Here is a 27776-nt window from a genome sequence, read left to right as displayed (position 1 = left end):
CCCCTTACAAGCTGAGGACCTTGGCAGCAGGTGCTTAGGGTCTATGGACCTGGGTGACATCATTTCTGCAAGGAAGTTGTCCACAGTACTGTGGCAAAGACGTCATGAGAAGCAGCAGCAATGAGACCGGGGGGGGGGGGGGGGGGGTGTTCAGGAATTAACCAGTGGAATGGGGTATACACAGAAAGCACTTGGCAGGGGCTGCCACCCAGTGGCCACTCATGGCCCTGCTGCATAGACAAGTATTTCAAAAGGTACCTCAGGATTTGGAGAGGACTTTGCTTGACAGTTGCAGGGAGTTTGACCTGATCTGTAACTGCCCCTCCTGCAAGCCCCACCCCCACCCCATCCCCGCGCCCGCTCTGTGATCTACCCCTAAGTTCTCTGTTGGTGACTCGGTGGCTCCGCCTTGCAGCACTGCTGTTGGCTTGATCACATTCCCCTTTCTTAAAGCAACTGACAGAAGATGCCCGTTCCCATCAGCCGCCCTCAGCACAGGCCCATTAAGGGCCATAGCTACCAAACTCCCAGCTCCTCTACATGCTAAGTTCCTGCACATGGCCGGGCCTGGTGAAAATCCAGCACTGTCTGAGAACCTGACCTTGCCCCTCAGCATAAACACAGGCCAACACCCATCAGTTGGAAGCAGGCATGGAATCACACCATGTTACATACTACCTTATGAATGAGACCCTGACCTGACACACAGGCTTAGCCATGTGGAAAGTATCTATTTCCAAAAGTACAGAAAATTCAGACAGGTGCAAAAGAAGTAAATGTTAGCCGTAACTAGAGAGCCCGCCCTTCCTGAAGACCCACAGTTCTCAGTGCTGTTTTTTGGGGAAAAAAAAAAACAGCATACTTTGGCAGTTTTCCTTTAGAGTTTGCCAATATCATAAACATGGCTGAGATTGTACGTGGCTATAATTCTGTTATTACCCAGACTGCATGTTTTTAAGCCTTTCTACAAATGCCTAATGAAATATGAATGGAGACACATCATACTTTCGCCAAGTATATGACTTTGAGTATAGTTTCTTTATTCATATACTAAGTGGGGAGTGGGCCAGATGACTTCCCTGTTGTCTTCCATATTGCTGGGGCCCAGGGGCAACATCTGTATTCACCTGTAGCCATCTGAGGGTGTATGAGGCTTGTGGGAGGAGGCAGAAGCTCTAGCAAGCACAGATAGGAAGGAAAAAGACAGCCGGGCGGTTTTTCTATCATTCTTTAGTGGAAGAGATTCCTCTGAACAGATGCTGTGTTGCCCCTCCATGTTTGTAACACTTGTAACTCAAACTTGCTCATTTCAGATCGGCCACATCGATGGAGAGCCCAGCCGCAAAGGAGCGTTTCCCGTATCGTTTGTGCACTTTATTGCTGACTAAACTGCCACTTGAACAAACGCCTTTGTTTAACCGTTATGTTCCGTTTTGTTACTGGTACCAAGGCTAGCCATAGCCAGTCTCAGACCGTGTTGTACGGCAGCCCATCTTTTCATGATACTGTCCCGTTCTGAAAACTCAGAGGCGAGTTTTATATATAAGCAGGTTGTTGTTTTAATAAGTTGTGGTTTTTATGAAACATTGTTATACTTTTACTAGGAAAAGCAGAATTTCCTTAAGGGGGGGTTGAGAAGCTATTTAACTGTATACCCAGGATCCTGTATTTCCAGGAGTAGCTGAGCCTAAAAACAGCTTCAACAAATTTGGGGGATTCTTACAGTTTTCCTTAGCCCAATTCCGACATTGGTTATCTTGTTTTAGCACAGTCAGCTTAGCAAGCCAGCACTGCTTCCAGGTCTGTCGCCCTACCCTGGACTTTGTCCACCAATGCCATCCATTCACCTTTAAAGACATGTATTCCTTTGAAACTCAGCCAGTGTCTATTTAAAGCAACTTGGCAATTTATACGTTAGCCTTGTACTTTTCCGGACCCCGTCTGTGAGGTGGCAGCTGCCATGATCTCCTGCATGTTTGTAGGACCCGTGTTGTGAACAGTCATACCTAGCACACTACTGATGGGTTATTACAACACAGCTAACAGCAGGCTGTTCTACACCAGGTAGTTTAAGCTGCAGATCCTGAATTTGGTTAAAAACTAAGGATGATGGATTGCAGAGCAGCTCTTTAAACTAGCTCGCAAGCCTGGGGGTTTGAGGATTTGCCTCGTTCAACGTCCCCTGTCACACAGGTAGAATATGTGGTGCGGGCCACAGTAAGCACATTCTTCCGTGTCCTGGTGCGTGCTCCTGCCCTCCCCTCCCAGCTCCTGAGGACACCCGCTCAGCTTAGTTCTTGTCTTTAATAGGATTCTCCAAAAGGAATGGTAGCTACACTGTCTTGAAACTTAGCCTATCCAATTGTTTGTAGTCAAGAACATATCAGAAATCTGTAGACCTTGGGGAGCCCAGTGCCCCCAAACATCCCAGTTACACTATGTAAGCCCATCACATCACTCCTAAACTTACGCTATGTGGGGTGGGGGAGGGGAACTAGGTTGTATATGATAAAAATCAAAACTCATTAGTTTCATAAACTTGACTGTCATACCTCTACTTAATAACAGTAAGCACAGGTAAGAGCCGTGGTTAGGATATGGGAAATGAAAGAGGCAAGCATAAGGCCTGAACGAAAGCTGGATTTTGAGCAAAAGGAATGGATTGAGGATTAAGCTTGACAGTGAGGCGATGTTGCTGCCGGAAGTGGCACACTTGATCAGAGCAGCCCCTTTATGCTCTTTGTGCAAGGCTTTTACAAGCTCAGAGCTCTCTCTTTGTTTCTTTCAAGGAAAACAGGACAAACTGGAATGTCTTAGGATGCTATATAGAGATTGCTTCCTGTCTTTCAGATTCTGGGTGAAAATGTGTTAGATCTGTAATTGATCTCTCTTTCTCTCTGCTCCCCCAACACTACATCTGTTTTTCACTACTTGTTCATTTCTGTCCCTTTAGCCCTTCTCATCACTTTTCTCGTAGACTTAAGAGCGTGGACAGATGCGTTTTGCACATTGCACTTCCCAATACCTTTTACGGTGCCTACCCCAGCCCCACCCCTCCACGCATCTGTATCATCCATCGGTCTTAGGTACCTGGTGCCAGCTCTCTGAGGAATCTAGTTGATTTATGTCAACATTTTAACTCCAGTCCCAAGCTAATCTATCAGGCTCACTGGTACATAAATACCTAGGAAATATTTTTCCACTCTCTAATTTGGTGGCACTATTGTGCTGTGATGGATAGTCCTTTTTAGCAGAAGAGAAATTCTATTGACTTCCCTCCTTAACTGTCCTTCCTGTTACTTGCTCTTTGCAAACTGAAAAGAGAAAGCAACTGAAAGGAAAGCATTGTAGATATCTATTTATATTTAAAGTTTACATTTCACAAGAGTCAGCTGCGGAATTCGGACTTTTTTTTTTTTTTTTTTTTGCCGCTTTCCATCAGGTCTGACTTGGAGGGACAATGACTCAGAAATAGGGTGCGCAGACTAATGTGATCTACTGAGGGTGGAGAATGACCTGCAGCCTAGAATGCTATTTTGAGATGTATGATATTCAATTCATTCACTTGATTACTTTGGTCTAGTTGCAGCGCAACTGTATATACTGTATAACCTAAACGGATTATTTTCATTGTCCTTAATGCAGTGATTTATAATTAGAGCATGTTTAATAAATTGACTTCCTGTTAACCAGTCATTTGACTGGAAAAAAAATAAAGTACTTTTAAATGGACATGGTTCTCATCTGTAAAGTATTAGCTACTGGCACCCAGCAACCAGCAGGCGTCCTCCAAGGCTCTTCTAACTCTGTGATAAACTAAGGGTATTGTCTTGACAGTACCTCTCTGGTAGGGTGCTTTTCGTCCCAAGCTGACATCGTCACTCTAAGGTCACGTGTAACTGAGGTTCCCCAGTCCAAACCTCTGCATGGCTCAGTTCCAAGCAAGTGATCCCAAGTCCCTGGGAAGCTACAGGGTGCAGGTCATTCAGAGCAACCTGGGATGGCAACAGAGGTTTCTTTATCTTTCTTAGATTTTATGTTTTATGTGCATGTGTGAGTGGCTGTATGTATGTATACATGTATGCCTGGTACCTGAGGAAGCCAGAAGAGGGAATTGGATCTCTTGGCACTGGAGTTACAGACAGTTTTGAGCCACCATATTGGTGCTGGGAACTGAACCCAGGTCCTCTGCAGATGCTCTTAAGTACCAAGCCATCTGTCCAGATCCCAAGGTTTCTCTTTTGTCCAGGAAGCAGGTAATTTATTGGAAGTTGACCTACTGTTAACACCATTTAGTATAAAACCAATATTTCATACATTACACTTTAGAAAACCGGGTCAGGGCGTTACACCCTCTAATAGTCCACAGCTGCAGATAGATGTAGGAACAGGTAAGCTCCGTGGGTCAGTTTCCACTTGCCTGCAGAGTTCAGGACTTGTCAGAGGTCAACACAGAGTCAAACGCTGTGGATAAGACCTTGCAGATTGCTTGGGCTTGCTCCTGGATTGTATGAAGAGACACAGTGTTGGTGGAGGGTGCTATATGACCAACACACATTGTACAGAATTCTCAAGGAACTACTGAAAAGAAGATAGAGTACAAACAGAGCCTATACACCTCTCCAGGAGCTTTACCTGCCTACCTCACATTGCTTCCCCCAAACCTACACATTAGTACCTGCCTAGCTGGTAGGCACTCCAGCAGACACGGCAGACAGTAATGGCTGGTGCTAAGTAAGCCTGAGACTAAGAGATGGCAACTGGGGACTAGGGGGAGCTTTGACCCAGACCCAGCCAGGTCAGTGTTGCCCAGCAGAAGCATCTCACAGCCTCTCTGAATAGCTGCTGGCCCAGGGTTTATTCGTTCTGAGGATGGCCCTTGGGGAAAGCCCTTTCTCGGCCTTTGAAAGCAGTGAAAGATCACAGTCTCACCATTTCATCTACTGAGTAGGAACAAACCAAGATCTCTCACCAGGCTGTTACACTGGTAAACCCACAGGCTGTACTCTTCATTGCTTGCATCTGTGGTCTTGAGTGCCAGCAAGCTTTTCCCAGCTCCCAGGCCGTCGTCGTAACACACCATCCGGATGATTAGATACAGGGCATGCCTATGCAGAACACCCTGTGGAAATCACAAGACCTTCAGAAAGCCGGGACATGGTGCCACTGCTTCTCAGTTCTCAGGAAACATGTAGAGTGCTTACGAGGCTTTAAAAGGTAGGTGCACAGATCTGGGAGAAAAGACGACTCAGTTTCTCACCCAGGGTATACTGGCATACCTAGTTATAGGGTGACTTGCTTTCGGGATCACACTTTCCTGTTTAAACCCAGAGAAATAGGAACAAGGTCATCTAAACTGCCCACCTCGCTGCCTAGACTCCACACCAACCAACAGCTACTTTCAAATGACAGGAGGGTCCCTAGATGAAGCTCAGTGGGGGCCCACATGCATGTGGGAAATATAACAGAAGCTCATGTTCGCTCTCAGGAATGAGCAGAGCTTAACACCGGCCACCAGGCAACCACACTGGACACAGGAGTCCAAGTGTGGCCCTTAAAGGCTGGGGTCCCTGGTCGCAGAGAACGTACTTACTGAGCACTGCACTTACATGCTGATCCGTGGTCGAGACTTTTATGCCGTACTTAGAAACGCCCAGAATGAACTCCTCTTCCAGAGGGACAAAAGGCAACTTTCCATCTTGCTTCAGAGTGAACATAAATCACAGCACACAGGAAAACCACAAGATCATCTTAGGCTCCATTAGTTGCATTTGGAATCTGATCATCACTGCCTCACCCTTTAGAAACCAGTCTACACAAGTATTCCCCACCCCTACCTCCAAATTCAGATCGATCATTCCCTATGTACTGTTCTGTCCTTTTGTGGTGTCAATGCTAATGGAAACTGGAGATCCTAGCCACAGATCCTGGTGACATTAAAGTATTTACATAATTAAGCCAAGTGTGTTGGTGCAAACTTTTAGTCCTAACAACTCTAGAGGCATAAGCAGGCAGTGAGTTCAAGGCCAGCCTAGTTTACACAGTGAGTTCTAGGACAGCCAGGGCTGTGTACCTTGCCTGAAAACAAAATAAAACTTACATTACTTAGATTTTAAAATCCTCAAAGATCATTTTCTTTTTTTTTTTTTTTTTTTATTATATGTAAGTACACTGTAGCTGTCTTCAGACACTCCAGAAGAGGGCGCCAGATCTTGTTACAGATGGTTGTGAGTCACCATGTGGTTGCTGGGATTTGAACTCTGGACCTTCGGAAGAGCAGTCGGGTGCTCTTACCCACTGAGCCATCTCACCAGCCCAAAGATCATTTTCATGTCAGGACAAGGAATGACTGGGAAGTTAGGTATCAGGGACCACCTTTCTCACAGTTGTTTTCTGTCTGACTGCTAAGATACAGGTCCTGGGAGGATTACAAACCGTTGATGAACTTCACTCCCCAAACTGTCAATCGTCAGTTTGAGCTGTTGGGTGATGCCTGATCATACCCTGACCCTCAGCAGATCAGCTGGTCCCATCTACCCCAGAATGCTGCCTAATTTGTCTTCTCTCAATAAAGATAGTAGATGTAGATGTACTATAAATGGTTTGTAGACCAATGAATTATAATAAGTGAGCCATGTCCAGACAACTCTGCTCTTGGCCTTACCAGTACTAATAGAGTAATAATATAAGAGAGTAATAATACCCTGCCAACCATTTCTCACAGATCTAGGACAATTACAAGGATTAAAATAATGCTACTGTCAATGGCATTTTACCAAACAAAAAGCTCTATGGTGAATGAACAACTTAGCCATCCTTAACGAACGAAGAGAGTGCTAATAAAGTTCTGAACATCTTTCCGAATAACAGTATTTGTCACTTACGCTTTGTTTGGGTGACCATGTTCCAAGCTAAATCAGGGATAGCTAACAAGCTCTACCAAAAGTTCTGCTAAGCTGCAAGTTAGATTCACTAATTTTCTGTGTAATTTCCTTCAGAGCCATAAAGATACAAGTCCTGTCTAATCTCTATGACTTAAGAGACAGAAGGGTAGGGGGCCCGGCGTGGTGGTGCATGCCTTTAATCCCAGCACTTGGAAGGCAGAGGCAGGCGGATTTCTGAGTTCAAGGCCAGCCTGATCTACAGAGTGAGTTCCAGGACATCCAGGGCTACACAGAGAAACCCTGTCTTGAAAAAAACCAAAAAAAAAAAAAAAAAGAGAGAGAGAGAGAGACAGAAGTTGTCCTGGCAGTTCTGGGGTTCTTGCTATACAGACCATGATGGCCTTGAACTCACAGATATCTGCCTGTCTCTGCCTCCTGACATGTAAAGGTAAATGTATAGATCTTACCGTTTTATTCTATAAACAGTATGGCATCTTAATTTTTCTACACATAGATTTTAATAAAAGATGTTTTTAAAATGCATATCAGTGTTTTGCCTGCCTGTATGTCTATGTGCCATGAGCATACAGTTTAACGAGGCAAAGGAGAAGGTTGGTCCTCTGGAGCTGCAGTTACAGATGGTTGTGAGCCACCATCTACATCCTGGGAACAGAACTTGGGTCCTCTGTAGGAACAGCTCTTAACCATCAAATGGCCTGTCTAGCCCTCCAATGGTGATGATTTTTCTGACCTGAGTATATTTTCAAAGCCCCTCAGCTTAATTTTTGTTGGAAATGGAGTATAAGAAAAGAGATACACTGGCAGTGGTGGCTCATGACTTCAATCCCAGAACTCGGGTAGAGTTAGAGGCCAGCCTGATCTATAGAATGAGTTCCAGGACAGCCAGGCCACATAGAGGAACCCTGTGCTGAAAAAGACAGAGAAGCTGGGTGGTGGTGACGCACGCCTTTAATCCCAGCACTTGGGAGGCAGAGGCAGGTGGATTTCTGAGTTCGAGGCCAGCCTGGTGTACAAAGTGAGTTCCAGGACAGCCAGGGCTATACAGAGAAACCCTGTCTCTCCAAACCAAAAAAAAAAAAAAAAAAAAAAAAAAAGAAAAGAAAAAGACAGAGAAAAAGAGATAGTTTTTGTTTGGTTTTTGGTGGGGGAAGGCTTTGAAAGATTGTTTTAGAGAAAAACAGAGTCTAAGAGGTAGGTGCATTCAGTTTTTTGTATCAAACAAGGATACCAGTCAACCCCATAAAGTAAAACGTTCTATGCCTGGAGAAAAGCAGTTTTTTCCTATGAGTCTCTATCTCCAGGGCCCCTTGCACCATCTGTGACTCCAGGCTGACTCAGGATGAGATCCAGCTTTAGCCAAAGATGGTGAGCTCCCTGCAGTGAACCCAAGAGAAACATTGTTCTTCAAGGCTGCCCGGTAAGCAGCCAGATGGTTCAGTTGGAACCCAGCTTTGTTCTGTCACTCACCTGGGCGACATCTATGTAATTTATCAAGTCTAGTGGTCCTTCAAGGCTCTTCCCCTCAGACACGGCCAGTTTCTCGATGGCACCAACATACTTTATTCGGAACTCAGCACATGTGTCTAAATTGCTGTTACTCTGTCCTAAGATTACAATAGACATTGAAAAGTGATGCCTACTTTACGGAACATTCTCAGTCCTTGTATGTATATTATGTATGATATATATACACATATATAAAATAAAACATAAATATGTAAATAATATAAAATTAAAATGTATATTATATATTATAAAGCAAGACTGTCATTAGAATAACTATAATGTTAGTTTTTGTTTTACAGATTTATTTTTATTTTACATGTCAGGTGTTTTACCTATATCTATACATATGTATCATATGCATCCAGTGTCTGAAAAGGCCAGGAAAGGGTGGTGGATCCCCTGGAACTGGAGTTGCAGACAGTTGTGAGCTTTCACGTGATACCTGGGAACCCACCCAGGGCCCTCTGCACTCTTAACCTCTGAGCCATCCCCAGCCCGGGTTTCATTTTTGAGACAGTTTCACTGGGTTCACCAGGCTGGCTTGGAAGTCACAGAGCTACCTGTCTCAGCCTCCCAGACACTGGGATGAAAGGTACACTCTACCACATCAGCTTTCTATTTAATTTTTTTACTGGTTTTTGAGGCAGGGTCTTACCATCCAACTCTAGCTAGCCTAGAACTTACTATATAGACCAGGCTGGCCACAAACTCCTAGAGAGCCACCTGTCTCTACGTGCTGGGAGTAAAGGCAGGCACCGCACCACCATGCCTGGGCATACACCTAGGTTTTTTAGTTACAAGCTTCTAAGTGCAAGATGGTTCGCTATAATAAGGAACCTAAATGTTTATTAAGCTGTGTCCTCAGTGACTGCCTACACCAGATATATAAAAGCTTCAATAATGGGGGCAAGTGGATACTGATGACCTTCATTTCAAAATCAACAAAAATTTAAAAAGCCAACTAGATAATGAATGGCACCATTGTAATACACATCTACTGGTTACTGCCATTTCCTGACTCCAGACAGCTGTCCTGTCGTTCTGCCAGAAACAGCACCTTTTTTTTTAACTTATGTAGAATAATGTGAGGGATAGGATGTCCCTTAATGGTAACAAAGCTGGACAGTGGTGGCGCATGCCTTTCATCCCAGCACTTGGGAGGCAGAGTCAGCCAGATTTCTGAGTTTGAGGCCAACCTGGTCTACAGAGTGAGTTCCAGGACAGCCAGGGCTACATAGAGAAACCCTGTCTTGAAAAACCAAAAGAAAAAAAAAGAAAAAAGAAAAGCCAAAAATAAACAAACAAATATAAATAAACAAATAAATAAATAAATAGTAACAAGATCTAGCACTGTGATACAGTGCTAAGGAAATACAGTGCAATTATATTTATGCTGTTTGTGAATGAAAATGATTCCAACATTTTAACATCTAGAGGTAAAGATAATTTTAAGTGCCAATATTATTTTAGGTAAAATAAAAATGAATACAGTTTATTTCCAATTACTAGCTAATTATGGAGCTCAGCTAGGAGTCTCCTAATTTCTAAGAAGCAACTAATTTGAGGTGACTGTATAACTGCACAGGTCTGGGACACACATCCTCATTTCCTATGTGTCTGCTGGTCATCTCAACGACGGCATCTGGAGGCAGCCCGCAAGGTTAATGGTTCCTAAATCCTTCACCACTTACACATCTGTTCCGGTCCCATAAACACTAAGCCCAAGTATAATTCTGTCTCTGCTCCCCTACCTATTATAAAGCTGTTTTGGAACTGCTAAGTCACTGTCATGGGATGTTTCAAATGCTTGCTCTCACACCCACTGTAAACACTGCCTAAGTGCCTACCACATAGCACCTTCACCCATCTCACCAAACTGTGGTGCATTTCTGAACTTCCCAGAAGTGGCAGAGAGGGAGAAAAACCAGATCAGGAGACATCGCTCTACCTACCACACAAAACAGTCAGCAAGTCAGCCGGCCCCTCCTCACCTGAGCTTTTCGTGGAGTCTGTATCGAGGCTGGCGACAGTGCTGGATCTGGAAAGCCCTCCAAGGCTGGAATCCACAGACTGAGAAGAAAGACATTAAGACATGTCTTCTCTGGTGCAAATTACTTATGACACAAAATCCGGTCAATAATTCAAGCAGACTGGATGCGGCTAAAGACATTTTCTTTTTTTTTTTTTTTTTTAATGTATGTGAGTACATTGTGGTTCTCCTCAGACACACCAGAGGAGGGCATCAAATCCCATTACAGATGCTTGTGAGCCACCATGTGGTTGCTGGGAATTGAACTCAGGACCTCTGAAAGAAGAGCCAGTGTTCTTAACTTCTGAGCCATCTGTCCAGCTCGGCTAAAGACATTTTCCACAGCCAACTTCAAAATCCATATGACGGGTGCTCTTGCAACCACATACCAGATGCATGTGATGTGTGTGATATTGGCATCTTCAGATGCATGTGATGTGTGTGATATTGGCATCTTCAGATGCATGTGATGTGTGTGATATTGGCATCTTCAGATGCATGTGATGTGTGTGATATTGGCATCTTCAGATGCATGTGATGTGTGTGATATTGGCATCTTCAGATGCATGTGATGTGTGTGATATTGGCATCTTTAGATGCATGTGATGTGTGTGATACTGGCATCTTCAGATGCATGTGATGTGTGCGATACTGGCATCTTCAGATGCATGTGATGTGTGTGATACTGGCATCTTCAGATGCATGTGATGTGTGTGATATTGGCATCTTCAGATGCATGTGATGTGTGTGATATTGGCATCTTCAGATGCATGTGATGTGTGTGATACTGGCATCTTCAGATGCATGTGATGTGTGTGATATTGGCATCTTCAGATGCATGTGATGTGTGTGATATTGGCATCTTCAGATGCCTGTGATGTGTGCGATATTGGCATCTTCAGATGCATGTGATGTGTGTGATATTGGCATCTTCAGATGCATGTGATGTGTGTGATATTGGCATCTTCAGATGCATGTGATGTGTGTGATATTGGCATCTTCAGATGCATGTGATGTGTGTGATATTGGCATCTTTAGATGCATGTGATGTGTGTGATACTGGCATCTTCAGATGCATGTGATGTGTGTGATATTGGCATCTTCAGATGCATGTGATGTGTGTGATACTGGCATCTTCAGATGCATGTGATGTGTGTGATATTGGCATCTTCAGATGCATGTGATGTGTGTGATATTGGCATCTTCAGATGCATGTGATGTGTGTGATATTGGCATCTTTAGATGCATGTGATGTGTGTGATACTGGCATCTTCAGATGCATGTGATGTGTGCGATACTGGCATCTTCAGATGCATGTGATGTGTGTGATATTGGCATCTTCAGATGCATGTGATGTGTGTGATATTGGCATCTTCAGATGCATGTGATGTGTGTGATACTGGCATCTTCAGATGCATGTGATGTGTGTGATATTGGCATCTTCAGATGCATGTGATGTGTGTGATATTGGCATCTTCAGATGCCTGTGATGTGTGCGATATTGGCATCTTCAGATGCATGTGATGTGTGTGATACTGGCATCTTCAGATGCATGTGATGTGTGTGATATTGGCATCTTCAGATGCATGTGATGTGTGTGATACTGGCATCTTCAGATGCATGTGATGTGTGCGATATTGGCATCTTCAGATGCATGTGATGTGTGTGATACTGGCATCTTCAGATGCATGTGATGTGTGTGATACTGGCATCTTCAGATGCATGTGATGTGTGTGATACTGGCATCTTCAGATGCATGTGATGTGTGCGATATTGGCATCTTCAGATGCATGTGATGTGTGTGATATTGGCATCTTCAGATGCATGTGATGTGTGTGATACTGGCATCTTCAGATGCATGTGATGTGTGTGATATTGGCATCTTCAGATGCATGTGATGTGTGCGATATTGGCATCTTCAGATGCATGTGATGTGTGCGATACTGGCATCTTCAGATGCATGTGATGTGTGCGATATTGGCATCTTCAGATGCATGTGATGTGTGCGATACTGGCATCTTCAGATGCATGTGATGTGTGTGATATTGGCATCTTCAGATGCATGTGATGTGTGTGATACTGGCATCTTCAGATGCATGTGATGTGTGCGATACTGGCATCTTCAGATGCATGTGATGTGTGTGATATTGGCATCTTCAGATGCATGTGATGTGTGTGATACTGGCATCTTCAGATGCATGTGATGTGTGTGATATTGGCATCTTTAGATGCATGTGATGTGTGTGATATTGGCATCTTCAGATGCATGTGATGTGTGTGATATTGGCATCTTCAGATGCATGTGATGTGTGTGATATTGGCATCTTCAGATGCATGTGATGTGTGCGATATTGGCATCTTCAGATGCATGTGATGTGTGCGATATTGGCATCTTCAGATGCATGTGATGTGTGCGATATTGGCATCTTCAGATGCATGTGATGTGTGCGATATTGGCATCTTCAGATGCATGTGATGTGTGCGATACTGGCATCTTCAGATGCATGTGATGTGTGTGATATTGGCATCTTCAGATGCATGTGATGTGTGTGATATTGGCATCTTCAGATGCATGTGATGTGTGCGATACTGGCATCTTCAGATGCATGTGATGTGTGCGATATTGGCATCTTCAGATGCATGTGATGTGTGTGATACTGGCATCTTCAGATGCATGTGATGTGTGCGATACTGGCATCTTCAGATGCATGTGATGTGTGCGATACTGGCATCTTCAGATGCATGTGATGTGTGCGATATTGGCATCTTCAGATGCATGTGATGTGTGTGATATTGGCATCTTCAGATGCATGTGATGTGTGCGATATTGGCATCTTCAGATGCATGTGATGTGTGTGATATTGGCATCTTCAGATGCATGTGATGTGTGCGATATTGGCATCTTCAGATGCCTGTGATGTGTGCGATATTGGCATCTTCAGATGCCTGTGATGTGTGCGATATTGGCATCTTCAGATGCCTGTGATGTGTGCGATACTGGCATCTTCAGATGCATGTGATGTGTGTGATACTGGCATCTTCAGATGCATGTGATGTGTGTGATACTGGCATCTTCAGATGCATGTGATGTGTGTGATACTGGCATCTTCAGATGCATGTGATGTGTGCGATATTGGCATCTTCAGATGCATGTGATGTGTGTGATACTGGCATCTTCAGATGCCTGTGATATGTGCGATACTGGCATCTTCAGATGCATGTGATGTGTGTGATACTGGCATCTTCAGATGCATGTGATGTGTGTGATATTGGCATCTTCAGATGCATGTGATGTGTGCGATACTGGCATCTTCAGATGCATGTGATGTGTGCGATATTGGCATCTTCAGATGCATGTGATGTGTGTGATACTGGCATCTTCAGATGCATGTGATGTGTGCGATACTGGCATCTTCAGATGCATGTGATGTGTGCGATACTGGCATCTTCAGATGCATGTGATGTGTGCGATATTGGCATCTTCAGATGCATGTGATGTGTGTGATATTGGCATCTTCAGATGCATGTGATGTGTGCGATACTGGCATCTTCAGATGCATGTGATGTGTGTGATATTGGCATCTTCAGATGCATGTGATGTGTGCGATATTGGCATCTTCAGATGCATGTGATGTGTATGATATTGGCATCTTCAGATGCATGTGATGTGTGCGATATTGGCATCTTCAGATGCATGTGATGTGTGTGATATTGGCATCTTCAGATGCATGTGATGTGTGTGATATTGGCATCTTCAGATGCATGTGATGTGTGCGATATTGGCATCTTCAGATGCCTGTGATGTGTGCGATATTGGCATCTTCAGATGCCTGTGATGTGTGCGATACTGGCATCTTCAGATGCATGTGATGTGTGTGATATTGGCATCTTCAGATGCATGTGATGTGTGTGATACTGGCATCTTCAGATGCATGTGATGTGTGTGATATTGGCATCTTCAGATGCATGTGATGTGTGTGATACTGGCATCTTCAGATGCATGTGATGTGTGTGATACTGGCATCTTCAGATGCATGTGATGTGTGCGATATTGGCATCTTCAGATGCATGTGATGTGTGTGATACTGGCATCTTCAGATGCCTGTGATGTGTGCGATACTGGCATCTTCAGATGCATGTGATGTGTGTGATACTGGCATCTTCAGATGCATGTGATGTGTGTGATATTGGCATCTTCAGATGCATGTGATGTGTGTGATATTGGCATCCAGATGCATGTGATGTGTGTGATATTGGCATCTTCAGATGCATGTGATGTGTGTGATATTGGCATCCAGATGCATGTGATGTGTGTGATACTGGCATCTTCAGATGCATGTGATGTGTGTGATATTGGCATCTTCAGATGCATGTGATGTGTGTGATACTGGCATCTTCAGATGCATGTGATGTGTGTGATACTGGCATCTTCAGATGCATGTGATGTGTGTGATATTGGCATCTTCAGATGCATGTGATGTGTGTGATACTGGCATCTTCAGATGCATGTGATGTGTGCGATACTGGCATCTTCAGATGCATGTGATGTGTGCGATACTGGCATCTTCAGATGCATGTGATGTGTGCGATATTGGCATCTTCAGGCTGAGGCTGAACGTTAAGTCCCCTCCCCCACTCTGCCTTACACTGAAGCCTCCATCAACACCTCTCTTCTTTCCTATTATTTCCATGGAACCTCAAAAGAACCATGTGCAGAAAGACAGACATTGAGCAATGTCTCTGTCTGAGAAGTGAAGAGAAGCCAGGAGACACCCCCCCCCCATCCCTAATCTGGCCCTCTTCAACTCCTTCCTCTTGTTTATGCCACAGCAGGCTCAGGGATTTTAGCAGATGGCATGGCTGTCAATGTGAACAGAACAACAAATCCGGTGACCAAGATAAAACTATGTAAGTAGTTCTAAGGGATAAATATGTCATTCCTTTCCTTAGAAATGGCATTCTGTGAAAACCCTGACTCAGAAGGGGAGTGTTTCATAAATCCGTTGGCACTGCCAGGCAATATTCAAAAAATCTGGTAAAGGGAGGGAGCTTAAGCAATCTTGCTGTGAAGGAAATACTATTACACACAACAACAAACCCTAGACTCCAAGATATCTCACCCCTCAATGCCTGCAATTTCTGTCATTTAAATATTGTATGGGCTAGCAAAATGATGCAATTCTTCAAGAGGACCTGAGTTCAGGTCCCAGCTCAGAACCCACCATAAGTCCAGCTTCAGGGCTCCAGTGCCTTCTTTTAGACTTTGTAGGCAACCACATTCATCTGCATATAACATCCCTCATATATATGTACAGATAACTAAAAATAAACCTTAAAATTTTAATTAAATAAAAAAAATGAGACCCAAGCATGGTACACCTAGCACTTGGGACGGGAAGAATCAGAGGATAAAGGTTCTGCCCTGCTATAGGAGACCATGCTGTAAAGTAAGACTAGCCTGAACTACCTGGAACCCTATCTGGAGGAGGAGAAGAAAAGAGGCTGTATATTGTGGGCAGTGGACCGTGCCATCAGACAGAAAACTCGGTACAGTCAGGTGGAGTCAGAAACCCCAGTATCCTCATACCTGAGGACCGTAGGTGTTCCTATCCCAGAACATGTGACCACAACACCCCATGGAAAGGACTGTGACAATCAGTCTGAAGTCTCTCTGCATGCAGATGAGGCATCCTTAACATCTACGACCAAGCTAATAGAAACCTCTGCTCTTGGATCCCAACCCACCCCAAAATGTATAAAAGATCCTGTCCACAAGGGATAAAACACATGAACTTCATTTCAAAGACCTTCTGAGAGCGTCTGTCATAGAAAGCTGTAACACTTTGGGGAAGAGAATTCTCTGCTGGAAGCTGCTCCAGCCTACTGCAGTCACTTCCTGCTCGGTGGCCCCCCAAGCCCTGCTGCCCTGCAGAGTAGCTACATTGACTCCAGAACAGTGTAGGCAGTGGTAGAGACTGGCCTTGATCTGACTCTCGATCCCCTTTGGAGAGCACAACTCTTTGGCCGCTTAGGCAGGGCCAGAACCCTGCAGATCTTCTCAGCTATCATCCAGAACAGAGTGGCAATATATGGGCCATTGAGATGGGTTTAAAGGTAAGAGCACTTGTTGCCCAAGTCCTACAACGTGAGTTCAATCCCCACTATGTACATGGTGGAAGCCTAGAATTAACTCCTGCCAGTGTCCCCCTGACCTCCACAAACCACATAATGTGCCTCAATCCCTCAAATAAATGTTTTTTAAAAGTTTTTTTAAAAAATGTTAAATCAGGGCTAGGGAGATGGCTCAGCAGTTAAGAGCATTGTGTACTCTTCCAGAGATCCTGAGTTCAATTCCCAGTAATCACATGGTGGCTCACAACAATCTATACTGGGATCTGATGCCCTCTTCTGGCATGCTGGCATACATACAGACAGAGCACTTATATACATAAAATACAATTTTAAAAATTGTTAAATTAGGGTGTTTTAAAGAGACCACTCATAGCTTTAGTCCCATTTGGTGGAATGAATTTAAAAATTTCAGAAATATTCCAAAACAATAAAATTAGAACAAACATGGAGTGGTTAAGTAGTGCAAAAACAGGCATTATAGACAGGTAGGGTGAAGACTCTGGGTCTGGCCATGGCCAGTACACTGTGCGGAGCCAGTTAGGAGAGGCATCATCAGTGCTCTGTGCGTCTGTCCCACCCTGGCCTCTTACCTTGCTCTTTGTACTGATTTCACTGCTCTGGGAACTGCTGCTGCTGTGTCTCTTCTTGCCTTTGCGAAACATCTTTCACCATAGCTCGATCCAGAGAAGATGCCCCAGTGGAACAAGTGTTGTTTCCAGGACTGTCAAGAAAAGCAACATCAGCTGGGTAGTGGCGCATGCCTTTACTCCCAGCACTCAAAAGACAGAGGCAGGCAGATCTTAGTGAGTTCCAGGTCAGCATGATCCGCAGAGTAAGTTCTCGGCCAACCAGGGCTACATAAACCCGGTGTCAAAAAAGAAAAAGAGAAAAAGAAAAGCAACAGCAGCTGGGCATGGTGTCGCGTTCCAGGACAGCCAGGGCTACACAGAGAAACCCTGTCTCAAAAAAATAAAAAAGAAAAAGCAAAGCAAAGCAACAGCAGAATTCAAGAGCACAAACAGAAACCATTAGCCCTTTCCACATCTGTGGGTGAGTTCCTTTTCCTTCCCTTGGATATACTCTTTCTCATCCTGTTCCTCTATTAAATTATAAAATGCTGCTCTGGGACTGAGGCTCTGTGGCTTAGCACTTGACTAGCAATGTGTGAGCACCTGGCTTCAAACCCTATTGCTCTCTTAAAGATTTTTCAGACGTGGCTGGAGAGATGGCTCAGCAGTTAAGAGTGCCTGATACTCTTCCAGAGGACCCGAGTTTGGTTCTCAGTGACATCAGGTGGCTCGCAACCACCTGCAGTTCTAGCTTCAGAAGATCCGTTGTACTTTTCTGGGTTTTGATGGCACCTACATGCCTGTAGTACACACACACACACACACACACACACACACACACACACAATTTATACAAAACCAGGGCAGGAGAGTTGGCAGATTGGTTAAGAGCAGTTGCTCTTATAGTGAACCTGGGTTAGGTTTCAGACCCTCACAGCAATCTGTAACTCTAGTTCCAAGGGATCTGATGCCTTTTTTTCTGGTCATTGTAGGCACCAGACGCATATATGGCTCACATATACACATGCAGGCAAAACACTAATACACATAAAAATAAGTAATTCTTCAAAAAATTGACAAAACGTGAACAAACCAAAAAATCTGTCAGAGTGATAGAAAAGTCCTTTTCCTCAAACTAACACATGCTGCTCAGTTCTCAAAGATTCAGAGGCCATACCTTTCAAGCCATTTAAGAGTTGACTAAACCATGTGACATCTTATCAAACAAGACACTGAGATCCAGTTATTTCAGGCACTCAGTAGACAGTCAGGGCTAAGGGGTGAGTACTAGCATTTACATCCCCCACCTCTACCTCCAGGGTACTGAGTGAGACAGAATCTTCCTATGTAGCTCAGGCTAGACTTAAACTCACAATACTCTTGTCTGAGCTTCCCAAAAGCTGGAATAACAGGAAAGGACTACAATGGCTATTAATATGTGCATTTTCTTTTCATAGACAAAGACATTTAAGTAAAAATCTGACATAAAAACACACCTAGGTATCAGCTCCTCACCTCCCTGCAACTAGAAAAAGCAGGAGCTTAAGGAAGGTGAGGTACAGTCTTGGTAGGGACAGAATGACCTAGTTCCTGTCCCTGGGAAAAGGCCAGCAGGCATGAGCCTCCACATGTAGATGGTTGCTGTGGGCACAGAGCTTGTTTGTATAATAATGTACATATTTTCATGTTCCTCCCAAGAATGTCATCCTTGTTAAAGTTAAGGACTTCATGATTATCAGAGACAGCATTGAGTCCAGGAGACAAAGGTGTGGCTAATATCCAACAAAATGGTAAACATTGGGACCTTCAGGACAGCCCTTAAGGCTATGGAAAAGAACTATAAAAACATGAGTTTGAAAATATATAATTTCTCAACTCTGCAAAAATATAAGGATGAAGTATAAATTGTGTAAGGCGCTTCACAAGTCTAAAAGAACAGAGGCAGCTTATACTATTAGCCAGCTTGTCAGAAAGATACAAAGACAGGCAGATACAGATGCAGATTTCCAAATTCAAGGTTAGTCTAGGATAGAACTAAAACCCAGGTGTGGTCAGAATGGTAATCTCAGGATGAGGTCCTACCCAGCTAAATTTACAAAGGCAGGCAGATCTCTGAATTCTTTTGCAATGTTAAAAGAAAATGTGTGCTTGTAGTCTCCTAAGGAGGGCTGGAGTCTCGGATGCTGGTTCAGAGGATAACAAAGGGGAACCTGGAATAAATAACTAAAACGATATGTAAAGAAAAAACCTGGGCTTCTGGTCTGCATGAAATGAGCTAGCAGAAAGAGACAGCAGTTCTTTTTAAAATTTTTCTCTAGCAAGAGCTGAGCTATCTGAATATTTCTGGAGAGCGAAAACAGCTCTTCAAGAATTTTTTTCTAACAGGATTTCTGATTTTAGTTGGAAAAATCCATGGAGAATGAACACGGCTCTTTTAGAAAGTTTTCTAGCAGTCGGGTGTGGTGGCGCATGCCTTTAATCCCAGCACTCGGGAGGCAGAGGCGGGTGGATTTCTGAGTTTGAGGCCAGCTTGATCTACAGAGTGAGCTCCAGGACAGCCAGGGCTATACAGAGAAACCCTGTCTCAAAAACAACAACAACAAAGTTTTCTAGCTATCCAGAGAAGGCTGTCTGAAAAGTAAACACAGCATTTAAATTTTTTTGTTGTTGTTGTTTTTGGTTGGTTGGTTGGTTGGTTGGTTGGTTTTCTGCTTTTGATTGGAAAACCCAAGAATTACTTCTAGAATATTTCTAACAGGATTTCTAACTTGGTTGGAAGATCCAAGAATTTTTTAATAGCAGATTTTCTGACTTTGGTCAGACAACCCATGAGCTGTCCAGAGAGCTTTTGGAATTTTTACTAGCAGAGAGAGCAGAAAGCTAGCTATCTCAACCAGAGAGTTTTCAGAATAGCAGGAGCAAGCTGTCTAGAGCAGAACAGGGCAGGTAGACTCTGCAGTCTGAAAAGCTATCTCAGCAGAACCCAGGCTGCCAGCCTGGACCCACAATTGACTTCAAGTCATTTGTCTTCACTGCTCCTAGACACTCCTCCTCTCAGGAACCCAGACCTAGCCAAGGCTGGTTCTAGAAGAACAGAAGTATAAAGATGAATCTTTTGAGAATCTGGAGTTGGGCCAGGCAGTGGTGGCGCAGGCCTTTAATCCCAGCACTTGGGAGGCAGAGGCAGGCAGATTTCTGAGTTTGAGGCCAGCCTGGTCTACAGAGTGAGTTCCAGGACAGCCAGGGCTACACAGAGAAACCCTGTCTCGAAAAAACACAAAAAGAATCTGGAGTTAGTTTAATAATTCACCAGCACCTTCAACTACTGAAACCTCTCCAGATACTCTCTCCTGGGAGCTCGGAGAATGTGGAAGGCCCGTGGTGGAAACCATATTTCAAACCAAGGCCGGTCCTTGGCACTCTACAGATCATGCTTATGCCAGAACCAAATCCTTGTATTATTCTCCAAGGCTCCACACACAACAATGTGCAGAGCAGCTTCCCATTCCCCTGACTCACCCAGTCCTTTCCAGGCTGAACAGTGGACCTCGTAGAGGAGGAAGCTGAGTTAAAGTGGTAGTGAGTAGACACCCACTCAGGTGTCTTCTGTGTGTGCAGAACCCACTCTCAGCCCACCTTCTAGGCCACCTGGCATGGTGGCCTGAGCCTGAGAGTTTAGTCAGCCTCTCGCCCGGTCTCCTTCTCAATATGTACTTTATTTGTAGCATTTAGAGCTGACTCACCACTCAGTAAGTAGGCAGTAAGCACCTAGATGCTGGGGGACTCATGGTACAAAGACAAAACTGACCCATGGGTAGGGGAACGTGGGTGTGTCCATTTTTAGTGAGAGTGAGTAGATCAATAACAACAACAAAAAATATTAGGTAACAATCATTCCCATGAGGAAAACAAAAGAGAGAGGCAGGAGCAAAAGGAGAGAAGGCCCAAGGCCTGCAGGCCACAGGCAAGTATCATTTGAGCATAGCAGTCCATAGACATGTTCCTACAGCAGGCAAGAAACAGGACCAGATTTCTGTTTTATAGAACCTCACTGGGCACCAGATATGGAGCTAACCGCCTGAGAGCAAAGGGAGCTAAAGGTTATTTGAGTACTGTGCAGAAGTTGCTGCAAAGGATAGGTCCACATCAAAAGATGCCTGTAGTGATGGAGGGACAGCGGGAGAGCCTTATTCCTAGGCATGGGCTAAACTAGGTTAACCTAGTAACATAAAGTCCCGTGTTGGTGGTCTATGATAGTTAAAGTGCTGGTATATGTCGTACTTAGGCACATTATATTTTAGTACAGACTCCTTGGTGTTTACAGAGGATTGGTTCCATAACCATACAAGTGAATATAACCTACACACACAATCCCATACACTTTAAATAACTTCTAAATTACTCAGTGTAGCTAGGCAAGTACCCTCCACTGAGCTGAACATTATATCTAATGTTGAGTGCTACAGAAATAGTTGTTATGATGTATTATTTACAAAATGATGATAAAGAAAAGTCTCCACTTCTTTGGTACAGTGGAATTTCGGTCTTGTTTTTACAACACCTCTTTAAAAATCTGGGCTTGCCGGGCATGGTGGCGCACGCCTTTAATCCCAGCACTCGGGAGGCAGAGGCAGGCGGATTTCTGAGTTCGAGGCCAGCCTGGTCTACAGAGTGAGTTCCAGGACAGCTAGGGCTACACAGAGAAACCCTGTCTTGAAAAACCAAAAAAAAAAAAAAAAAAAAAAAAAAAAATCTGGGCTTGTTTAAACCTGAGCATGCAGAACCCATTAGCTGTGGAGAGATGACTACAAATTTAAATGCATATTTCTTTTTTAAAAAAAATATTTACTTACTTATTTTATATATGTGAGTACACTGTAGCTGTCTTCAGACACACCAGAAGAGGGCAACAGACCCCATTTCAGATGGTTGTGAGCCACCGTGTGGTTGCTGGGCATTGAACTCAGGACCTCTGGTAGAGCAGTCAGTGCTCTTAACCGCTGAACCATCTCTCCAGCCCACATATTTCTATATTAATTTTTTAAGTTACTTAATAAAATGTGGTTCTGCTGGGCAGTGGTGGCGCACACCTTTAATCCCAGCACTTGGGAGGCAGAGGCAGGCGGATTTCTGACTTCGAGGCCAGCCTGGTCACAGAGTGAGTTCCAGGACAGCCAGGACTATACAGAGAAACCCTGTCTTGAAAAGAAAAAAAAAAAAAAAAGTGGTTCTGTTGTTAGAATCTTCAAGCATTCCCCACAGATCCTTGGCAATGATTGAATATCACCAAGGCCTTTGCAACTTCTCAAAACTTGCTCTGCAGCATCAATCCAGGAACTGAGATGGGGAAAGAACTGGTTAGTCTTTGATATCTGCTGCTGTTCGGGATGTATGTACTTAATCAAATTGTTCTTGCTTCTAAATTACTCATGCATAAAAATGAGCCAGGGGATGCTATCTGTCAGCTGAAAGTTACCCAGATTCATCAAATGCAAAAACTGCCAGAGGCTCTGACCTGCTCCTCCCTCATCTCTCCTACTCAGGCAATTAAGCCATCACTGGTAGGAGTCAGAAAATCATCAATCCCTCACTGTTCTTCAACCTTCACATCCAACTAAGGACCAGGATCCCAGGTCCATGGCAGAATCTGCCTCAGCTTGGTAACCAGCCCCACATCTTTGGGGGAACTAATGGCATTCTTTCAGCATGAATGTGATGATCCTCAATCTATAGAAAACACCCAAGTTCACAGTCTGACACACTTAAAGAATCCACACACCCACTATAGAGGCTTTGTGGATAAAAGCCCTTACTTTTAAAAAAGAAAAGGTGTGTGTAGGAGTAGATTGCCTCTGGAGCTGGTGTTGAGCCGCAAGCACCAGAACTTGGATCCTCAATAAGACAGGTAGATGCTCTTATCCACTGAGTCAGCTCTCTGAATGAATGATCTTGTCCTCCTTGTGGCTCTAAGGTCTGCCTTCACATTTTAGCCACAAAAAGGAGGAGGAGGAGAAGATAACAATGATTTCTTTCAAACACAGATCAGAGCTCAGTATTAGGCCGTTGTTCACCGGTGCCCTACAGTAACAGACTAAGGAAGGTCAAATCTCTCCAGCAAGACACGCAGGGCTCTCCAACCACTCTCTCTCAAGCTTGTCTTCCACAATGGGCTACACACTGAGTTCATCTCTCAGGAACGCAAAGCCACTTTGGTTCTGAGCGGTTCTAAGCTCCTGTATGTTCTTATGCTATCTAACTTTCCCTCCCACAGAACTCTCATTTTGTAAGTTTCTTGGCAACTACTTGCCTCGCACAACTTATTTCGGGCCTTTTAAAGAAAGCCTTCCTTGGACCTTCAGGTTGGACTAAAAGACATCAGATCACAGTATTAAAATATGTCATCTTCTTAAAACTCCCACTCCCTCAACTAACCAGTGCAAGGCGAGGCTGAATTAGTTCTCAGTAGATAGACAATATGGAAGAGGGCTCGTTACAGGGTTCTGACAATTGCCCTAGGCGGTGATATCCAATATACAACTTGCACTGAACTCCAACGTCGCCAAGATGCTCCAGAAACCGCTAGCCCTCACTCCGGCCCATCTGGAGCAGCCGGTCCCTAGGGTCAAGGGAGCCTTCCGAGCAGTGAGAACGCCCAGCTGCATTCAAGTGAGTCAACCAAGCCAGAGACTCAATAACTTGCCCCACATCACAAAGTTTACTTGGGGACCCCGACAAGATCAGGCTTCCAAAGCTCTGCACACATGCCTCGCACAAGTGAGGATGTAGACAGCTAACTCCAACCCCACCGGTGCAGCAACAAGCAGAGGGAGGCCTCAGGCTCTTGCCGAGCCTGGTCCCCGGGGAGGCAGGCCGTAGACCTGTCACGGGAACGCGGGTCCCTCCCTGACCGGGCGCCGAGCTCCTCTTCCTTTCCCCGGTTTGCACTCTGTCGGTGCCTCAGCCTCGGGACGTGGAGGGAATGGGAGGACGGCGGGCTGCGGGGGACTCCCCACACACCCGCACCCTCTGGCCCGACTGAGGCGAGGCCCGGCTCTCACCTCGCCTCCTCGGCTCGTTCCCCGGTCGCCCCGGCCTCGCGGGGTGTGAGATGGTCCAGCGGCGGCGGCCGGGAAGCTACTCCAGTTCCTATTCCAGCTCCGGCTTTGCCACTTTTCCTGCCCTGGTCCGCTGGGCCACGCCCCTATCATGCGCAGGCGCAGTCCTTAGTCCGCTCCTCCAGTTCCTTAACTGCACCTCCGGGAACCTAAAGAACCTCGTTCTCGAACCGGAAGTTGGAGGGCCGAATCTAGCTCCGAGAGCGCTAGAGCGCCGGAAGTTGTGTGTTGGTGGTGGGGTTTTTTTCTTCTTCGGTTTGCAGTAGCTGTGCTTTGAATTTAGAGACTGCGGCGACGGGTTCGTGATCCACGCTGCTCCTGAGATTGCCAGGATGTCTGCGATTCCTGCAGAGGAGAGCGACCAGCTGCTGATCCGACCCCTGTAAGGGATGAGCTAGAGAGGGACCGAGCCCCCCCCACCCCCGTATGTGTGAGAGCCTGGAGGGACCCCCGCGGAGGCAGCTGCGGGTCCAGCCTCTCAGGTTCAAGGGATTTGGAGAACGTTGATCAATGGGCCATCTAGGTTGAATGTCATTTTTCCTTCAGTCTCGGGGAGGGTATGTCGGAGTTGGGAAAAAATTCAGGTCATTGGGTGTTTTCATAAAGAAAGGGTTGCCAATTAACACAAGTCTGGATCTCGTACATCAGGGCAAGCCTTGAGGGAACCGACAGAGGACAGTGTAAGGAAGAACTGCATCTGCCTCCTTTCCACGACCCTACACGTGCTCAGATGGGCGGGGAAATTAAAGACGTGGTGTGTGTACTTTGAGAGCTCAGACCTTAGCAGAAGGTAGGAGGACATTGGAGAGGGGAAAGCTGAGGTGTTTCAGCGAGAATTTAAGAGCTAAATCACCATAAAAGACTGATTTTAGTGGAAATGGCGTTCTGGAATGTTTTGTAGAGAATTGCCTCACACATTTAAAGGTGCAGAACATACTGGATGAGCGATGAGACTCATCCAATACACATGGTTGTTGTTCAGTATGAGACACTATTTGGCACCACATGAATGTGTACATTTTCAAAGGCTGGAAACTATCTCCTTTACCCATTCATAAAGTAAGATTTACTGAGCACTTACCAATGAATGTACCCAAGTGTTGCTGTCATCTCCCTATATACACTAAGCAAATATCAAAATCACCAGACATGGGCTGAGTTCATTGATTTCACGCCTTTGGTGAAATTGTAAAGTGGGGAGTGCTGGAATGAGTTTGTGAAAATAGACAGCTACCTTGGTGTCAGACCTGAAACCCAGTCTTCCTGCTTAATACGGAAGTAGCCTCAATGAACCCACTTCCTCATGTGGAAAAAATCCCTCACTGTGAGGAGTGCTTGCTCTTGGGCAGTGCAGTAAGTGATACCAGTGACCATGCTCAGTGCTCATTTTGACATCTGTTTAAGGAGTATAGGTCAGCACTGTGCTGAGTCTCAAAACAGTTGGAAACTACTTCTGACAGATCTCCCGCATCCTGAAAATGTGATTGACATTCAAGCTAAGGCTTAAAGACTTGGTAAAAATTAAAGACAGTATAGGAACCATAATGTTCCAGGCAAACACAAAGGTTCTGATTTATGGCCAGTTTTACTTTGGTTGCAGGTAATTAGCAGACGGATTGGGGCAGGCTATCCCTACCTTACGAAGGACCTTGTATACATACTAAAGAGCTTGACTGTTTATCACACCAGTTATAGTAAGCCAACAAAAGATTTGAAGCAACTGTGTAATACAGTGAGAATTAGATTAAAGTTGTGGCTACTTTCCCTTTTGAAAGCATTCATTCAGTGGCCTTTTGCTAGTGAGCCACTGAGCTGTCCTGAAGGAGCAGAGTGAAAACATCACTTTTGGGAGAAGTGGTGACGTGTTGTTTGCTTCAATCAGTGTTGTGACAAGAAAAACAAGGAACAGCGCGAGTGTGGTAGACAAATATGGAGGAAGTGAGGAGAATCTGGTAGGGTGTAACCACAGTCCGGTCCTGAGTGATGAGAGCTGGTAGCCAGTGAAGGGGCGGGGAGGTGATGGAGTAGAAAGGAGTGGATTTGAGGAGTTCAGGAGTAAAGTCTTGAGGGATTTACAAGTGGTCAGATGTCATCTGCAGGGATAGTGGCGGGACACCGGCAGAGAGTACACGTCAGGTCCCTTGGTTCTGTACGGGAGGTACAGCAAGGGAGAAAGTTTGATCTTGTTGTTTGGTGGGAGCTGTAGATATGTAACTCACCATACCCTATAGAGCTGTGCACTTCGGTATGTGCTTGTTTGCTTTGGAGTATGTATGTGTCTGTAGGTTTTCTGTTAACATAGGATCTGGCTAGGTAGCACACACTGGCCTGCAACAAACCCATGACAATTCTCTTGCCTCAGTCTCCCAGTGTTAGGATTATAGGAGTGTGCTATCCTGATGAGCTCCGATGGTTTTTAGTGTGTTTGGAGAATTATATAGCCTTTGCTATGACTATAGTGCCCAATCCCAGGACACCTGCATTACCCTTTCTAAAGAGCACATTAGGCTCCACACTCAGGTCTCGCCACCCTCCCAAACCTTCAGCAACCACCTGTCTATTTTTCCTTCTCTGTGGATTTGCCTTTTTGAGACATTTTATATAAATAGAATTACACGGTATGGGCCCTTGGTGCCTGGTTTATTTCACCTAGCATAACATTTCTAAGGTTCTGATTTGGGAGTTTTTAATTCACTTGGCAAACATTTCAGACCCCATAGCAATAGCAGAGTGAACAAGATAGACAAGTTTCTTTTTTTTTTTTTTTTTTTAAAGATTTATTTATTTATTATATGTAAGTACACTGTAGCTGTCTTCAGACACTCCAGAAGAGGGCGCCATATCTCGTTACGGATGGTTGTGAGCCACCATGTGGTTGCTGGGATTTGAACTCTGGACCTTCGGAAGAGCAGTCGGGTGCTCTTACTCACTGAGCTATCTCACCAGCCCCCGACAAGTTTCTTAATAGAGCTTCAATTTTAATGTGTGAAGTACACCATAAACGGAATACCTTCATGTAGCTGTGTTACCCTGCAGTAATGGGGATGGCAGAGTGAGGCTTGCTATAAAGGATAACTTAGAGTTGGTAGTTGAGAAAGTGTCTGAGAAGATGAAACCTGACTGAGACCCACATGTTCTAAAGGAGCCTGTTGTGTTGGGAGCTGAGAGCCGAACACTCCAGGAAGAGCCAGTCCAGGGGCCTGTGAAAACTAGCTTGGCCTACTAAACATGAAGTGCCTAGCAGCAACCCAGCAAAGAGGCTGAAATGGCAGGTACAGGTACCAGAGGTCTAGAATTCAGAACAGTCTGAGCTGCAGACACAGACAGCATGTCGGATGCATGAATGGAAAGACCATGAAGTTGGGAAGAGGGCCAGGAGAGACTCTGGGATGTTAGCATTCAGAGGTTAGAGAGCCAAGGCAGATAAGTGAAGAAGGGGGAAAAAAAAACACTGGGAAAGCCAGGAAGACAGACCAGAGTGTGGAGTCAGAGAAGCCAGGAAGTGCTTGAGGGAACACTT

At 44.9% G+C, this 27776-nt stretch overlaps 3 protein-coding genes and 1 non-coding gene across 11 annotated transcripts in view; 3 read left to right on the top strand and 1 right to left on the bottom strand.

Annotated features, from left to right (window-relative positions):
• Asap2 (ArfGAP with SH3 domain, ankyrin repeat and PH domain 2) overlaps positions 1-3732 on the top strand; it is a 156269-nt gene extending 152537 nt beyond the window's left edge. For all 7 annotated transcript variants that reach the window (XM_021178725.3, XM_021178724.3, XM_085830226.1 and 4 more), the window contains one exon: positions 1314-3732. In XM_021178725.3, coding sequence (XP_021034384.1) covers positions 1314-1388 — 75 coding nt within the window. In that variant the 3' untranslated portion in view covers positions 1389-3732. The remainder of the gene's footprint in view (positions 1-1313) is intronic.
• On the bottom strand, positions 2475-24351 carry Itgb1bp1 (integrin subunit beta 1 binding protein 1). 2 transcript variants are annotated; one of them, XM_021178726.3, is made up of 7 exons: positions 24200-24351; positions 17163-17293; positions 10403-10481; positions 8373-8509; positions 5610-5702; positions 4973-5122; positions 2475-4501 (listed from the first exon to the last, which is right to left on the bottom strand). In XM_021178726.3, the coding sequence occupies exons 2-7, from the start codon at positions 17232-17234 to the stop codon at positions 4430-4432; spliced, it is 603 nt and encodes a 200-aa protein (XP_021034385.1). In that variant the 5' UTR covers positions 17235-17293; positions 24200-24351; the 3' UTR covers positions 2475-4429. The 2 variants fall into 2 exon arrangements, with proteins under 2 accessions (XP_021034385.1, XP_029340749.1); XM_029484889.2 differs by lacking the exon at positions 24200-24351 and adding an exon at positions 23574-24127.
• A 79-nt stretch (positions 24352-24430) lies between these two features.
• Positions 24431-27776, top strand: part of Cpsf3 (cleavage and polyadenylation specific factor 3) — a 28985-nt gene continuing 25639 nt past the window's right edge. The window contains exon 1 of the mRNA XM_021178914.2: positions 24431-24638. Coding sequence (XP_021034573.1) covers positions 24589-24638 — 50 coding nt within the window. The 5' untranslated portion in view covers positions 24431-24588. The remainder of the gene's footprint in view (positions 24639-27776) is intronic.
• Positions 26019-26151, top strand: LOC115032839 (small nucleolar RNA SNORA21). Its single transcript, XR_003838499.1, has one exon. It is a non-coding gene; the product is annotated as a small nucleolar RNA SNORA21 (small nucleolar RNA).

The sequence above is a fragment of the Mus caroli genome, unplaced genomic scaffold (genome assembly GCF_978045245.1).
Source record: "Mus caroli unplaced genomic scaffold, Mus_caroli_1 scaffold_14, whole genome shotgun sequence".
NCBI classification, from domain to species: Eukaryota; Metazoa; Chordata; class Mammalia; order Rodentia; family Muridae; genus Mus; species Mus caroli.
This window is presented reverse-complemented; position numbering and strand designations above follow the sequence as displayed.

What these genes read in the sequence shown, in the direction of transcription:
- Itgb1bp1 (XM_021178726.3), bottom strand. Translation starts at nt 17,234, where the DNA reads ATGTTTCGCAAAGGCAAGAAGAGACACAGCAGCAGCAGTTCCCAGAGC. An exon ending in ATTACATAGATGTCGCCCAG is followed by an intron (nt 5,703 to 8,372) that starts GTGAGTGACAGA and finishes TTCACTCTGAAG; the next exon opens with CAAGATGGAAAGTTGCCTTT. An exon ending in TCTCGACCACGGATCAGCAT is followed by an intron (nt 5,123 to 5,609) that starts GTAAGTGCAGTG and finishes TGATTTCCACAG; the next exon opens with GGTGTTCTGCATAGGCATGC.